Source organism: Haliaeetus leucocephalus, unplaced genomic scaffold (genome assembly GCF_000737465.1).
Source record: "Haliaeetus leucocephalus isolate CR32 unplaced genomic scaffold, Haliaeetus_leucocephalus-4.0 Scaffold848, whole genome shotgun sequence".
Taxonomy (NCBI): Eukaryota; Metazoa; Chordata; class Aves; order Accipitriformes; family Accipitridae; genus Haliaeetus; species Haliaeetus leucocephalus.
The window spans coordinates 16,842,330-16,857,777 of NW_010973284.1; the positions used below are offsets into that span (position 1 = coordinate 16,842,330).

General features: G+C 38.3%; 1 protein-coding gene across 1 annotated transcript; it reads left to right on the forward strand.

Annotated features, from left to right (window-relative positions):
• The first annotated feature begins 6,311 nt into the window (after positions 1-6,311).
• On the forward strand, positions 6,312-13,309 carry LOC104841238 (retinol dehydrogenase 8-like). The gene is made up of 6 exons (XM_010582757.1): positions 6,312-6,408; positions 7,523-7,684; positions 8,923-9,102; positions 10,137-10,230; positions 11,968-12,151; positions 13,076-13,309. Exons 1-6 carry the CDS (start codon positions 6,312-6,314, stop codon positions 13,307-13,309), a joined length of 951 nt encoding a protein of 316 aa, XP_010581059.1.
• The last annotated feature ends 2,139 nt before the right edge of the window (positions 13,310-15,448 follow it).

Sequence of the window (15,448 nt, forward strand, 5' to 3'; positions counted from 1 at the left end):
AGAACAGGACAGTGCCTGCTGCTACCCTGTGGTGGGTTGACCCTGGCTGGATGCCAGGTGCCCACCAAAGCTGCTCTATCACTCCCCCCCTCAGCTGGACAGGGGAGAGAAAATAAAACAAAAGGCTTGTGGGTTGAGATAAGGACAGGGAGAGATCACTCAACCAATTACCGTCACGGGCAAAACAGATTTGACTTAGGGAAAATTAACTTATTTATTGCCAACCAACCAGAGCAGGGTAATAAGAAATAAAACCAAATCTCAAAACACCTTCCTTCTACCCCTCTCTTCTTCCCGGGCGCAGCTTCACTCCTGGATTCTCTACCTATCCCCCCCAGAGGCAGAGGGGGACGGGGAATGGGGGTTATGATCAGTTCATCACACGTTGTCTCTGCCACTTCATCCTCTTCAGGGGCAGGACTCCTCACACTCTTCCCCTGCTCCAGCGTGGGGTCCCTCCTACGGGAGACAGTCCTTCACTAACTGCTCCAGGATGGGTCCCTTCCATGGCATGCCGTCCTTCAGGAGCACACTGCTCCAGCGTGGGCTGGAGCACACAAGTCCTGCCAGAAAACCTGCTCCAGCGTGACTCCTCTCTCCACAGATCCACAGGTCCTGCCAGGAGCCTGCTCTGGCGTGGGCTTCCCATGGTGTCACAGCCTCTTTCAGGCACCCACCTGCTCTGGCGTGGGGTCCTCCATGGGCTGCAGGTGGATATCTGCTCCACCGTGGAGCTCCCTGGGGTGCAGGGGGACAGCCTGCCTCACCAGGGTCTTCACCACGGGCTGCAGGGGAATCTTCGCTCCGGTGCCTGGAGCATCTCCTCCCCCTCCTTCTTCACTGACCTTGGGGTCTGCAGGGCTGTTTCTCTTGCATGTTCTCACTCCTCTCTCCTGCTGCAGTTTCTGTGCCTGCCACAACTTTTTTTTCCCTTCTTAAATATGTTATCACAGAGGCATTACCACTGTTCCTGATTGGCTTGGCCTTGGCCGGCGGCAGGTCTGTCTTGGAGCTGGCTGGCATTGGCTCTGTCAGACACAGGGGTAGCTTCTAGCACCTTCTCACAGCAGCCACCCCTGTAACCCCCCCACTACCAAAACCGTGCCACGCAAACCCAGTACAACCCTTCACACATACCATTAACATATTTCCAACTTTTCCTAAGACTTCGGGGATGATTCTGAAGGAAAGGATTTCCTAGCTAGCCCCCGTACAACTGCTGACTAGACCCTTCCTTTCCAGACAAATTTCCTTGTTGTTATTTTTGCTAAGGAATACCATGTAGGGGGAAGCCCAAGAATGATACAAGAAAGGCTTTGAAAATAGTCCTACTCCAGTCATGTTCCTTGAGAGACCTGGAATGAAGGAAATTAAATGTCAAGCTTATTTTCATTGAGTTAAGTACATAAAACACTGGATTTTGGAAGCATTCTGCATAAAATATGAAATACATTGTAGAGGTGTTCTGGCTCCACTTAGAATATGTTATGGTTCCTTTGTTTAAAAGTTGTGTATATTAACATGATGTAAGAAAAGGCTTTCTTCATTAGTAACACATTGCAGACTGACTGACCAATCTTCCACAGAAACTTCTGTCCTAGTTCTAAAAACTCAATTACCTAATCTCTCTGGGGAAAAGGGGTGGTGTGTTTGTGTGTGTGTGTTTTGCCCAGGGGTATAGTCTGTCTCACTCCTTTTCCCCTTAATACACTACCTTCCTTGCTTATTACAGGAAATGTATTAATTCAGGGAAGGAATTGTTAGCTAGGGTTGATTTCTGTCCTGGTCCACTCTGCCCTTTTGGGACTCATGAAATAACCAGGTCACAGATTTTTCAGTTGAAGTGTTCTGTGTTCTTACTCTGCTTTAATCTGCAGTGAAGATCTTGTAACAATACAGCACTCTGCTACCCTTAGAATTTGTAAGTGTTCCAAATAAAGGAACTGGAAACATCTTACTGAACATTCAGAGTAGCTTTCTGATTTTTCTAGGAAATTGAAGTAATTTCCTTTATTTAGAAAAAAAAGAAAAGGGCAGATTTGACTTATAGCAAATTAATCTTTTGTGGCCACAGTTCCTTACTGAAATGAGAAATAAAATTATGTTAAAAATGGTAAGTGAAGTAAGACAAAATTAGGGATTACAAAGATAGATTAAAAAAAAATTACAAAATTTTAATAAAAGTATACATAGCATAAAAATAATTAGAAGTTATAGCTAATGAATGAAAGATTATTACAATAAGCTTATTATGTGCTACTTACAGATGCCTATGTACTCTATTTATAATGTTCCTCATGAAGAATAAGCATCTAGCTTAAACATGAATAGCTACAACATAATCACTTTTATATTTATAATTAACAAGAGCCATAGTATAATGTGATGTTATGAAATATTAGTGGCTGATATGGCCTCTGTTGTGCCACAGTGCTGGCTGACATAAACATAGCTGCTGTGTTTCATATACTAGAGAGACCATTTTGTTGATCACCTTATACTCCTGTTCAGATTTTTCTATAAATGAACTATCAAATAATGAAGTCCAGCATGTGAGCCTGTTTTTTAAAGGGGGGGACGACGACACCCCTAAACCTCTAGAAATTAACAACACTCTGCCTCCCCTGCCCCCAGCACCAAACATACTGTGTTTGGCTGCATTTATTTCTGTATACGATAGAAAATCCAGAATACTTACATTAATGTTGATAAGATTTTCCTCACTTTGTATTGGTAAAAATCATAGGCTTTTTTCCTCTTGATACCTTGATACTGTTGATAGGGTTTTTACAAACACTTCCTGAATTGTTAGAAACTTAAGTTGTTAGGAACTTAAACATAAAAATGCAGTTCAATGTGAAACCTTAAGCCTTACACAGAAGCATTATTTCAAAAGGCAGTGCTCCTTTAAACTGTACAAAATTTTTACAGGGGTTTGTATATGAAGATTTCTTCTCAAAATATTCTGCATAATATTTTCCTACTTGTCTACTATAACTTAATATATGTTGAAAAATTTGTAAATTATGCTCATTTTGAAAGTAAATGCACTTCAATTACAAGAACAGTGAACAAAAAATACATTAATAACTTCAGTCTAGGAGGCAGAATTTGAGAAAGAAGCCATGGACTTGAGACCTACAGCTAGTTTTCTTGAATTTGTAAGATAAATCTTAATAATTAAAAGTAATGTCTTGGTACAAATGGCTTTAGATATGGTAAATTGAGTGCAGAAGTTTAAAGGAATGTTCTGATCACAGATGTTTTGTTTCAGGGGCAAGAATTATGAAGGAAGGAGTGTTGTTTATTGAACAAGTAGCAAGCAACCTAGGAATGCTGTTGCTGGTAACATAATCCTGCAGTTCAAAGAGAAAATTTTAACATTGTGTTTGTAAATAATGAATGTGGTTATTTGTACTGACGCAAATGACAACCTTTTTATTTTTCCAACTGTTTTTCAGATTATTGCCTTGATATAATAACGTCTTAATTCATTTTTTGAGAAATAAATTTTATTTTTTAAGTATTTTGAATTGCAGAAATTATTTTCAGCTGTCATTTTTTCCCAAGGATTTTAAACCATGTACTTGTGTTTCACATCTAACTTCCAATTAAGAGCACAATGGTATTACCTTATTAACAATTTTTGATTGGGAATATTTTATCTTTTTTTTTCTTTTTGTACACATACAATGTTGCAGACACAATATCTTATTAAAACTGACCTGTTTGTAAGATGTCTTAGGACACTGATTTGATCATAGACACTGGCAAAACGTGCTTACTTTACTCCAAGCAGTACCTTTCAGATGCAAAGGGGTATGGGACAGGGCCATAAAGTTTGAACTTTTTTTCCAAATCAAAATCCATACAAAAATTACCATTGATTAAAATGGCATCATAACTATGCATTCTAAAACATATTTATTTCCAATTTTCAAAAAATACTACACAATTCAGCTAGTAAAAATGACTAGTGGTCTCTGTTTCTAACACTTTTATCTTTACAAAAGCATCAGAAACTGCAGATATGGTTATGAGGCCTAAATCTGAGTCTGATTAATGCAAACATGATTTACGTGTATTAAGACATGTGGTTCATACTTCAGAAAATCAAGTTAGTAAAGTTATTTGACATAAAGCAGAGGACCAGAACTGAATGGATTGCAATTTAAAGATGAGGCCTCAGTTAAGTGTTCCTATATATTAGAAAAGTATCTTGGCCAACAAACCTATCTGTTGTATTTCAGCAACCCTGCAGGTGGAAGTGTGCTAAACTCCCTAGGTAGTAGGTAGGTCTTTCCCTGTTTATGCAAACATGTTCCACAAATGCAACCATTCTACTTTAAGTGGTTATACAAAACCAGGCAGACATTTTACTACCATTGACAAGGTCAAGATACACTCTTCTAAAGTATTTCTGCAGTTTCAGATTATTTATAATTTTGCTATTATGAAAATTATGATGTAGCAAAAAAATACTGTTTACTTACGGAAATAAATATATTGTGTTTTTTAAATCAAGCTATTTGTTTCTCTATATAGTAGTAAATGAAAAACATTACTATTAGGTTGACCAGTGTAATAGCTGAAAAATATTAAAAGACTTTAATTTTTTTTCCTCTCTTTAGGCAGATCAGTTTGCCTTCAGGCTAGAAATCTATGCATCAAATTTCAGACAGATTTTTTTAAAGCAAAGGAACACGTAAGCCTTTCAAACCAGGATTTCAAGTGGAAAATATAACCAATCTGTAATTACAGTTGCATCACAACACTAGTGGAATTCCACTAACGTACTGTTGCATAAAGCCTCGCTTGCTCCTCCTACATGCACTAAATATAAATGTGCATGAGCAGCAAAAGCAATTTGCCTAATATCTGAATCAGCTAAATTGAATTTGCACTAAAATTGTGTATCTGGATACCAACTTTGGTAAAACTGTGGGTTGAACCTGATAAATAAGTAGAATCATAATTATATTTTCTCTTTAACTTTAGATGCTGTCTTGCTATTTTGTTGCTTGTGTGAGAAGTTAATGATTCCACTTGTTATACTGTTCAAGTGAATTTATTTGCTTTGGAAAGGAGGGGCTTTTTTTTCCTAACATAATTTCGGTTAAATGTTTCTGTAGAGTCCTACTCTTCTTTAGTTACTAACCAATTTACATCTATGGAACGCTAAGTTCATTCTTCTGAATTGCATTGCATTAATATGGGGTTATTGAATCTTGGAAAACATTTTTCTGTGTATAATGGCTTTGCAGTTAGCTGAATGCTGTTCGGAAAGTTAATTGCTTATTAAGATGATTCTTTTTCTGTTACTCAGGATGGTTTATAAATTTCACGAAAGACCCATTTTCTTTCTGAATGTAGTATGCCTACAGTTGCTGTGTTAAATGTGAATTGCACCAGATTGCCAGTCCAGATGTCCCTCTGTTTAATTCAGCGTTTATATGCAAAGTTGGTGGAATATTTTATCCCAAAACTAAAACTGCGTCAGACATCATGCTATTTCTGATATCCCTCCCTCCCTGCCCCAACTTGTCAACTGGAGAATAGAAAGTGTTCGAAGATATTTCAGCATTAGCAAGGATGTAGTGAAGTTGTTCTGTTCGTCTTTCTGGCTGTTCTCCGCTGCCAGCATACTTGCTTATTTTCTGTATTCTGGGTTGGGAACAGTGCCAAAAAGAAATGTGAGGAATCTGTCTAAACAACTTGTCTCTTTCCAAATCCACATCCCATTTTTCAATTTACTTTTTCTGTAGAGCCTATTAGGATTCTTACAATAGTAAGGCATCAGGGAAGAAATCCATTTGTCATTCTGATGCAAAAGAATGAGGAGGGTGCTGTAAGTATAGGAAGTCTGAACAACTTTAGCAGAGGGATCCCATTCTGGGTGCAGTTTACTTTCCATAGACATGAGTGGAGGACTTAACACTACAGACTGATTGTAATTGTGGCAATGCTTTTCCTGCCAGTAGTATGCAAACTAGTTATTCCACTATTAAAAAAAAAAATTAAAAAATCCATGTAGCTTACAAATGTCTCACTTTAAAGATTAATCAAATTGTGTATTAAATATAGTCCATGGTGATAATGCAGATTATAAGCTCAAGCAGGAGCATCTGCCTCTGTTTTTGTCTAGTTGGAGATTATCCCTTAATCATGCAGGGTCCAGGTGTGCATTTTCAGATTTGTTGACTCAGGAAAGCTGTAGATAGCATTAAAGGCCAATGACATTATACTGTAGCTACATTTAGGTTGTTGCTCCTCTGAACAAGAACTCTTGTTTGAACCACCCAGTGAAAAGAATGGCAAGAAGAAATGTCCTCATTACAGGTTGCTCCTCAGGAATTGGACTGGCATTAGCTGTAAAAATGGCAAAAGATGAACAGAAAAGATTTAAAGGTAACAATGTATCTGTTATTTATCTTTATAAGAATATATTCTTCAAGGCAGTACTATTTTTTTTTCCTCTGTGATTTAACAGGTGATTTTATTCAGTTTGGTGACTTGTTTCTTGTTAGTTTCCCTCTCCTACTGTCAAGAAAATACAATACAGTGAAAATACACTGCTTTCTGGAAGCATATGATATTTCTGTACCTGTATTGAAGCTGAACAGCTACTTGAACTGAGTAGTTTACAAAAAAAACCCAGTAGTATAAAAACAAATAGCTGAAAATGTCTGTAGTATGCTACCTTGAATATACAATCACAGTTGTAGTTAGCTTTGCTTCTGGCTACTAAATCTTTGTTGAATGAAATGTACATGCCCATTTGAGGACCAAATAAATGTATTTAGGAAAACGGTTCTTAATTTGCCATTTTTTCTTTAAAGCATGTTTCATTATTCCAACCCTGTGTAGGCATAAGAGGGTGAACAAAGGGGCTGGCATTTGTTTTTCTGCTGCAAGATGAGATATTTAGTATGAAAATGGATGGAAAGGCAAATATTCTCACAGTATTTTACTGCTAACTGATTGAGTGTAGATTCATAGTTTTCTGGGTAAATAGGCCACAATAATGATAAAACTAATTTCTATTTTGAGAAGTAGATTGCAAAAACAGACATTTTTGCAACCTAAGGAAGCATCTTTTTTCCACTTTTTAATAAAATTATGGTTGTTCTGCTAAACTTGTTGACAGTGATTTAAAAAAAAAAAAAAAAAGGACATCTGGAATCCAAAATTAGGCTTTAGGTACCTAAAAATAATTCAGCAGCATAACTTGATACCCATTATTTAAAGTTTTGGTGATAACACTATCTTCGTACGCTGCATGTTCTTCATTGTGCATAGCGGTTTAATTTTTTTGAATTTCTTGAAGAGTTCAGAACCAGACTCTGAGAAATCAGTGACACTCTATGTTGAAAATAGATGCTTTCTACTTTAAGTTTTTATCTGGGTTTTGTCACAGATATTTAAGATACGGATGTACAACCAATATTTTTTAATACTTCTCAGTAAGACTGCCGCAGAAAAGGTTTTGTTTCTGGTAACTGTTGCTTCTGGTGTGTTGCAGTGTATGCCACAATGCGGAATCTGGCCAAGAAAGAGCCACTCGAGGAAGCTGCAGGTCGCAGTCTGGGCAAAACCCTCGAAATTAAACAACTGGATGTCTGTGATGAACAGTCTATTAAAACTTGTGTGAATAGTATCCCTGACAGAAGGATTGATGTCCTAGGCAAGTACAGGATGTGTATGCTATGAACAGATATCAGTTGTCTATTTAACATTATCTCAAATACCCTGGAGAAGTTTCAGTAGTGTATTTTTTTTAAATTATCAAAGTAATAATAATTATATAGCAGTATAGATTCTTAAGGCTTCATGCAGCCATGAGTGGATTAGATCTCACCATGCTTCTGTCAAGCAGGGAAGCTTGTTTTCCCTGTTTACAAAGGAGAAACTTGATCACAGAGAAGTGTCTTGGATAAGTTTTTAGTAATGTGAGAGGAGAACTTTTGCCTAAATTGGCATCTTCATGTACAAGACATTCTGCCCTATCGATGAAGCATAGCCCTACTTACAATGAAGGCAACAGCTGTCTGTACTAAGAAAGTAAGAGCATTTGGGAATTAGCAAGTAAAAGAATAAATGCAAAGAAAGTAAGGGTACTTTCATTTACTATTGACAATTGTAATTGTACTTTACAAATCATTCAACAAGAAGTGTTTTCATATTGTTTTGCTAAAAATAAATATTAATATCTTAGTAAGGTGGAAATTGCTTACACCATCAACTATTAAATCTTCTCTAATAGAAAATTATGGACCTGCCTTTATTTTGATTAATTATTAAAGCACCACTTAACAAGATGCTTCTGCAAACTATATTATACTCTTAATTTGACATACTAGTTTTAGTGTAGGATGCCAGTTCTATCTATCATTCCCCACTTACAAAATATCCAGGAGGCAAATAAAAACCAATGGAAGTGTGTTGTTGGGTTTTGGGGGTTTTTTTTTTGGTTTTTTTTTTTTTTCCCCTGCAGATATGAATGTTAACAAAACAAAAAGCAGACCAAAATATGGCCTGGTCTATCACCTTTTGGAATAAGTGGGTATTGACAGTAGCCTCTAATTCTTAATACTGAATTATAAACAACTATAGATAATTCTTTGCTCAATTTCCTGTAACCCTTTTATAATTTAAAGAAAAAGGACTAATCAGAAATAAATAAGTTAAATTGCACAGTATCAGATAAATTGGATTAAAAGCATAATTTAAAAAAATATGGAAATGTCAAATGTATTTGCAAAGCTTTAGTGACAGAATAACTTCTTTTAATCCTTTCTTTAGGGATTATTTAAGGATCATTTAATCCTCAATCCTCATTTTACTTTCAAATGCTTTCCAGTAAAGATTACAAATTAATGTTTATGGAGGTTATTGCTTACTGTTGTCTTCCATTTTGTGCAGTTAGCAATGCTGGAATGGGGCTCATTGGACCTATTGAATGTCAAACCATAGATGAAATGAAAACTGTGATGGATACCAACTTCTTTGGACTAGTTCGACTCCTGAAGGAGATTTTGCCTGACATGAAGAGGAGAAAGAGCGGGCATATAGTTATAATAAGCAGTGTTATGGGAATACAAGGCAAAGCTGGTTTTTTTGTTTGTTTGAACTTGTTCGGTATTCAAAATCTAAAGCTTACCTCTTTTTAGGAGCTAGCATATCTAACTATTATGCTTTGTAGCTGAAGTTCCCACTATAAAAAGCACAGCACTTAGACCTGATGGTTTGTATGCATCTAGGTAGTATGTTACTACACAACTACTCTCAAGACATTTTAACAACAAAACCTGCTGAGAGAATTTTTTTTAAGAGTTTTAACTCAAACTCTATTTTTATTATTTTTTAAAACTTTATTATTTTTATTATCTAGAAAACAGGGCTTAGTAACATTACTTGTCTCTTTCCTATTGGAAAAGATTATGCAAACAGGTAAACATGCTTACTACACCCTGCACAATAATAATGGAATAAAATCTAATCATGTCCTGGACAAATGTACAATCTCTTTGTAAAGTTTCTCCTCTCATAAAACTCCACAGAGTCTAATTTTAGCCACAGATAATGATGATCCTACTCTTGTGTTCCATCCGGTCTAGCTCTATTTGTTTCAAGTACTACAACAGTGGCATTGATTTTACCTGGATTATTCTGGTGAATGAGGGTCCTGCAAGAATTGTTATTGTTTAATACAATACTTACCATCCACCTAAAGGGATTGATGTAGTGCTTTTTCTAAATCACTCAGATGCAAGCTGGATTTCTTGCATAATCATATCTCCTGCATTCAGCTTCTGTGTTCATCTATAGCCTATTAAAGTCTTGCTGATAAATAATGCAGATGGTATTGCATGTACAGACACTTTCATGCATCATCCAAAGAGATCAGAGCATTAGCTAGGAGGAGGAAAAGCATTAGTCAAACATCCTTTCCTAGAATAAGCAATTTTGTGAACATATGCAAAAAATCAGTATTTAGATTCAGTATACACAAGAATTTGTCTAATGTTTTCCCCAGCAAGACTGTAGAAATTTTGGGAAAATACAATAGTTTTTAAAACTAAACTATCAGTATGTTGAACAATTACATTCTGAGAATGTTATGTTTGTTCCTTCAGGTATCTTATTTAATGATGTTTATGCTGCATCTAAGTTTGCTGTGGAAGGATTCTGCGAAAGTTTAGCTATCCAAGCACTCAAGTTCAAACTGCAGTAAGTTGATCCACTGGTGTAAGTTGTATTTTAGATAGTTTTAAATCTATTCAGAGCTAGCAAACAAATTTTTACAGCTTGCTGCTATCTAGGAGAAACAGATTGAGGAACCCGTGGAAATTGTACATCACAAAAGGCATTGAAATGTCCACATTCTTCACACTACATAAGCAAATAAAAAGGTCTAGATGTTGAAATAAACATGTTCTCTTGAACAGTTCAAGGCTGTTTAGCTTTGGATAAAATACAGTTTATGTAACACTTCCAAAAACAGATTCTTGCATACAATACCATAAGAATAAAATTATAATATCAACCTGTAATATTTTCCTTTAGAAAGGATAACAGACTTAAGCAATTCACAGATAAAAAAGTTCAAGGGCTTATCAGAGACAGAGAGTGAGAGCAAGTGGAAATCCATCAGAATGGAACACAGGGTGAGATACCTATAATGACAGGAGGTGGGAGGAAAGTGAGAAGAATGTGGTGTACTATTTCTTAACATTTAAGATAGTGTTTAAGAGAATGGTCCCGTTCATCGTCTGTGGGACTTTGGGGTTTGATTTGTCACATGTATATTTACATGCCTGTAATTCTGCTACTATTCTTTGTGTGAAGTCCAACAACTGTTAAATATCCACTGCCTCTCTGTGTTCCTAAGCATTTAGCCTTTGTTCTGTGGGAGAAGAGACAGCTGCTGTCCTGGGATTTCAGAGACAAGGCAGCATCCAAACTGTGGTTTTGCATACTGCTCTGAAAAGGTGGGAGGGATGTAGAATAAATATATTGTAATGATACACAGGATATACCAGAATTCATAATAAGATTTCAAGAGTGTAAGATACAGCAAAAGGAGGTTAAAGAAAAGGAAGTAGAATGGGAAAAGTCCATGGTCCAGTGTGAAGAGTGATGCAAGAGAAAAGGCTTTAATTCCAGCAGCAGCTGGAATTCTGCTGTCAAGGTTAATAGCTTGATTTAGTTCTAAGGAAGAGCTTGACCAGAACTCAAATCTAGGAGGAGGTCCTATCCCAAAGAGTGTTTTGATAAACATTGTGGCTGGAAGTAATTACTGCCTGAGAAAAGAAAGAGGAAGGAGCTGACCAGTAACTGTATCTCAGTGACGTGCTATAATATGCTACTGAGCAAAATAAAATTTTCCAGATTTGGCAGCAGCCGAAATCTGTCTACCCACAGCAAAATTCTCAATATTATATTTTATTATAATATTGTGGAGGCATCTTGAATTATGTAACACTGACAGCTTGATGAAGAAAATCCGTGTTGGGGCAATTCCTCCCTCTCTTTCAGCTATGTCTAGTATTATCATGGGAAAGCTGTAACAAAGAAATCTATGCAGGATTTTGTCCAGAAAGTCAAGAATTCTGTTATCATCCTTTACTTATTTTTCTTAATATTTGATAAGTTCTTATGGATAAATCATCCTTAGATTCCACAGCTGCGAGACAGTAGGTAAGAACTGCACTCAATTCTGCAATGAATTAAGTTACAGCACTTCCTTGAAATTTAAGCTACACAGATTTCTACTACTACGTGTGGATGGGTAGGAGCATGAGAGCAATAATGTGGTATGGATTGCCTTTACAGAATGTACTGTTTAATATTGCTTGCTAACATGTACTCAGTGCAATTCTTCAGTATTCTTTTTTGAGAAGGATAGAGAGGTGTATTTCCCACAGAGGATAGTCAATAACCAGTGTATCTTTGCTTTTTGAACAGGTTAAGTCTGATTGAACCAGGCCCAGTGGTTACAGAGTTTGAAAGAAAAGTGTTTGAAGATGGAATGAAGATGGATCTTTCGGCTGCGGATGAGGAAACAGCTGAGATGTTTACTAATATTTACCTTAAAAATTACAAACAAATTTTCCAGAGCCTGGGACAAAGTGCTGAAGATGTTGCCGAGGTAACTCATCAACAATTCTCCATCTTCTTTTTTCTTGAAAAAATTTTTTTTTTTTGTGATTTATGAATGCACTGGTTGGTTGGTGGTTTTTTTGGTAGAAGCATTAGATTTAATTAAATGTAATTTACACAATTTAAAATTATTTTTAAAACCTCAAGAGAATCTCGAGAGTTTTAAACAAAACCCTTTAGAATATTAAAAGAATGTTCATTTTGAAGTATGGAAGACAATTGTGAATTGTAATTTAAATACTACTGAGGTATTAGATGCACTTACACATCATCTGGTGAAGTCTTGGCATTCTGCCGTGTTACCATACATCTACACAGTGGTTCCCACCACTGTTTAAAGCTGCTCTCCTCTCCATCTTGCTAGTAATCCCTCCGCTAATGTGAAGTTCACTTAGCTACCCCAGACCAGCAAGGCACAATAGAAGATACATGGATGTAGTTTCTGGTGCTTGGGGCTTCCTGCAGGAAGACAAGTTTAGGCAGGCTGTGGAAAGGGACAATGATTTCAGGTGCTTGCTGCTAAGAATAGCTTCAGTGTCAACTGAAGGTTCCCAGATACTGCTGCAAAGTGCACTGTTCCGATCCTTTCCCAGTGAACTGTAAAAGAAAGGATCTACCTATTGTGGGCATATAGGCATAATTTTGGAGGACTATTCAGGATACTTTGGTGTCAGGTGCTATCACCATGGTATAAATAAACAGAAATAGGACTAAGAATAAATAAGAAGTACTTCTTATGGCCTTAAAAACATTTTAAGAAAAACTTCTGATTAAATTCTTATAAAACTACATCCAGGGTTTTACATAATTCTAGCACTTTATTCTACTTTTCCTCTGCTTAACTTAAAACTGAAATTTTAGTTTATTATTTTGGTAAAGGTTCTTTAACAATTCTGTTTCTCATTCTTGACAGCATACAGTAAAGATAATTCTTGCAGAAAATCCACCTTTTCGCCATCAGACCAACACCTTGTATACTCCGATGACAACTCTGAAATACGCAGATCCAAATGGAGATCTACCCATTGATACATTCTACAAAATGGTTTTTCATCATGACAAAATTTTCAGTGCAAGTCTTAACTTTATCAAATTGCTAAGGTGGAGGAGTAGAAAGAGCTTTGACCTGGGAAAACCCTCACAATAAGTGTAAGAATATACAGGCAAATTGGAATTACTTGTTGTAGCTACTGATAATGCAGTATGTTGTTATTCACATGTCTTTGCTCTGTAGCTGTGAAAAGGCATTCAAGATGTTTATCTGAGCTTAGCTAAGATATTCAGCTTAATGCATTTATCTTGAACTTTCTAGTTTGCAGAACCTTGAAATGAAAATCTTCTAACTATACGTTTATTCTGTTTAGTGTTTGCTTTTTAGAGAGAGCTGTTTTCATGGGAACATGAACATTTACTGATACTTGTGTATTCAATATTATCCAGCTCCCCTTCACTTATTAATACATACTGAGATGTGTACTGTATGTAAATTATTTAGATTCTTAATATCATATAAATGTTTTATCTTTTTACCTGTTAGACTAGAATAGAATTAGTATAGTAATCCCTCAATCACAATAGCATTCTCATTTTCAGAAATCAGGTCTATCCACCAGTAACATACGAGAAAGTCTCATCAGTCTTAAAGTGTCACGAGTAGCATATTTATTATATATATGTTATAATACTCTGAATGCTTCCTTTATCTGCAGTGGTTACTGGCATGTTGCACATAGCAGACAATAAAATGTTTTTTTTAAAAGCATCTTAAAATAAAATTTCTTCTTACTGTCTTGGTACTATTTTTTTGCAAAATAACAAAATATTACTGGTAAGAAGCAATTTAAATCCATTAAATACCTTCAGTGCCTTGAGTGGCTGAAGCTGAGCCTTTCCCAAGCTATCCTAATAAGTACATCTTAAACCAAAATTCTAGCATGAGGAGAAGGTCTTTTCCCTCTCTTTCTCTCACCCTCGTCCTACAAGCCAGCTGAGGCCAAGCTGGGGGCCTGGGTTTAAGCGCTGTTCCCTGCAAACAGCGTGGTATTCTTGTTCTCTAACCTCCAGCCTTGCCTTGGTGCTGCCCCGGGCTGAGATGAAGGCCCAGTGCCCCTCAGGCCTCCAGGCTGCAGTTTCTCAGCACGTGCCAGTCCCAGTCCCTGTTTCACTCGGAGGGCCCAGCTGGAGCTTGCTGGGGCTACAGGAGCTGGGTTTCTCTTTCCTTCAGTACTTTCTCACTAAGTGTAAGTCTAACTCTGTGCTAGGACTTGCAGTGGCCCTGCCCTGCCCTGCCCCTCCCCAAAGGCTACCTCGGAGGAGCCAAGCAGCAGTCCCTGCGTAGGCAGCTCCCGCAGATACCAAGCACTTCGGGTAATGCTTGGCTTGCTTTGCAGTCCTGACCCTTTTGGTGGGGGCCAAGGTGTGGGAGTGTGCAGGGTCCTCCCTAGGACCACAGGCAGGGGAGTGCTTGGAAGACAGCACCCACAGCAGCCCCTGCACACAGCTGCAGGCCTCATCTGTGTTCCACCTGTAACTTGCACCTCCTCCAAAATACCAGGCTGGTGCCTGCACCTGAACATCAGTGAGTGGATGGGGCACAGGTAGGAATGGCAGGTAGGCTACAACTGGGGAGGCAGGAATTAAGTGATGGTACAATGCTGCCAGGGCTGAAGGGAGCATGGCCACTCACACCTCCACAGCTTGAGGTGCAGGCAGAGACCCCATCGCTGTCTGTTGAGGGTCAGGGCTCAGTGCAGGGTTTCAGCTTGGACAGTCTGTCAGCAGCGTGGGCTGCAGCTGGAGCATCCTGCTATCGCTTGGGTGTGGCTGGGGGGGTTTTTTTTGTTTTTCCCTTTGCAGCGCAAAAAAGCGAGGAGCTACCGCAACCGCAGGTTTTAACGGGCCTTCTGCAGGAGCCTGTGTGGTTTGGTGAATTGTTTCACACAACCCTTACACTACTGCTCGTGGAGCGGATGAAAGCGGAAAACACAGCTTCATAGGTGGATTCTGAGGGAGGCCAGCCATGACTGTAACTCGTGGATAAGCCGCAGATGAAGAGCCGAGCACCGGCCACTCGCCCTGCTTCGGCAACGAGCCCGCCACGGGTGTAAGACCCCCGGCCGCTGCAGACGTCGAGGGGAAGGATGGGGCCGGGCCGGCGCTGGGGGAGTCCGGGCGGGGACAGCAGCTCTCGAAGGAGACGTCGGGCTCAGCCAGGCCGAGGCCACCCGCGGAGAGGCCCCAGCCCGGCAGCGGGGGGGCGACGGAGCCCCGGCCGCTGCCGCCGGCC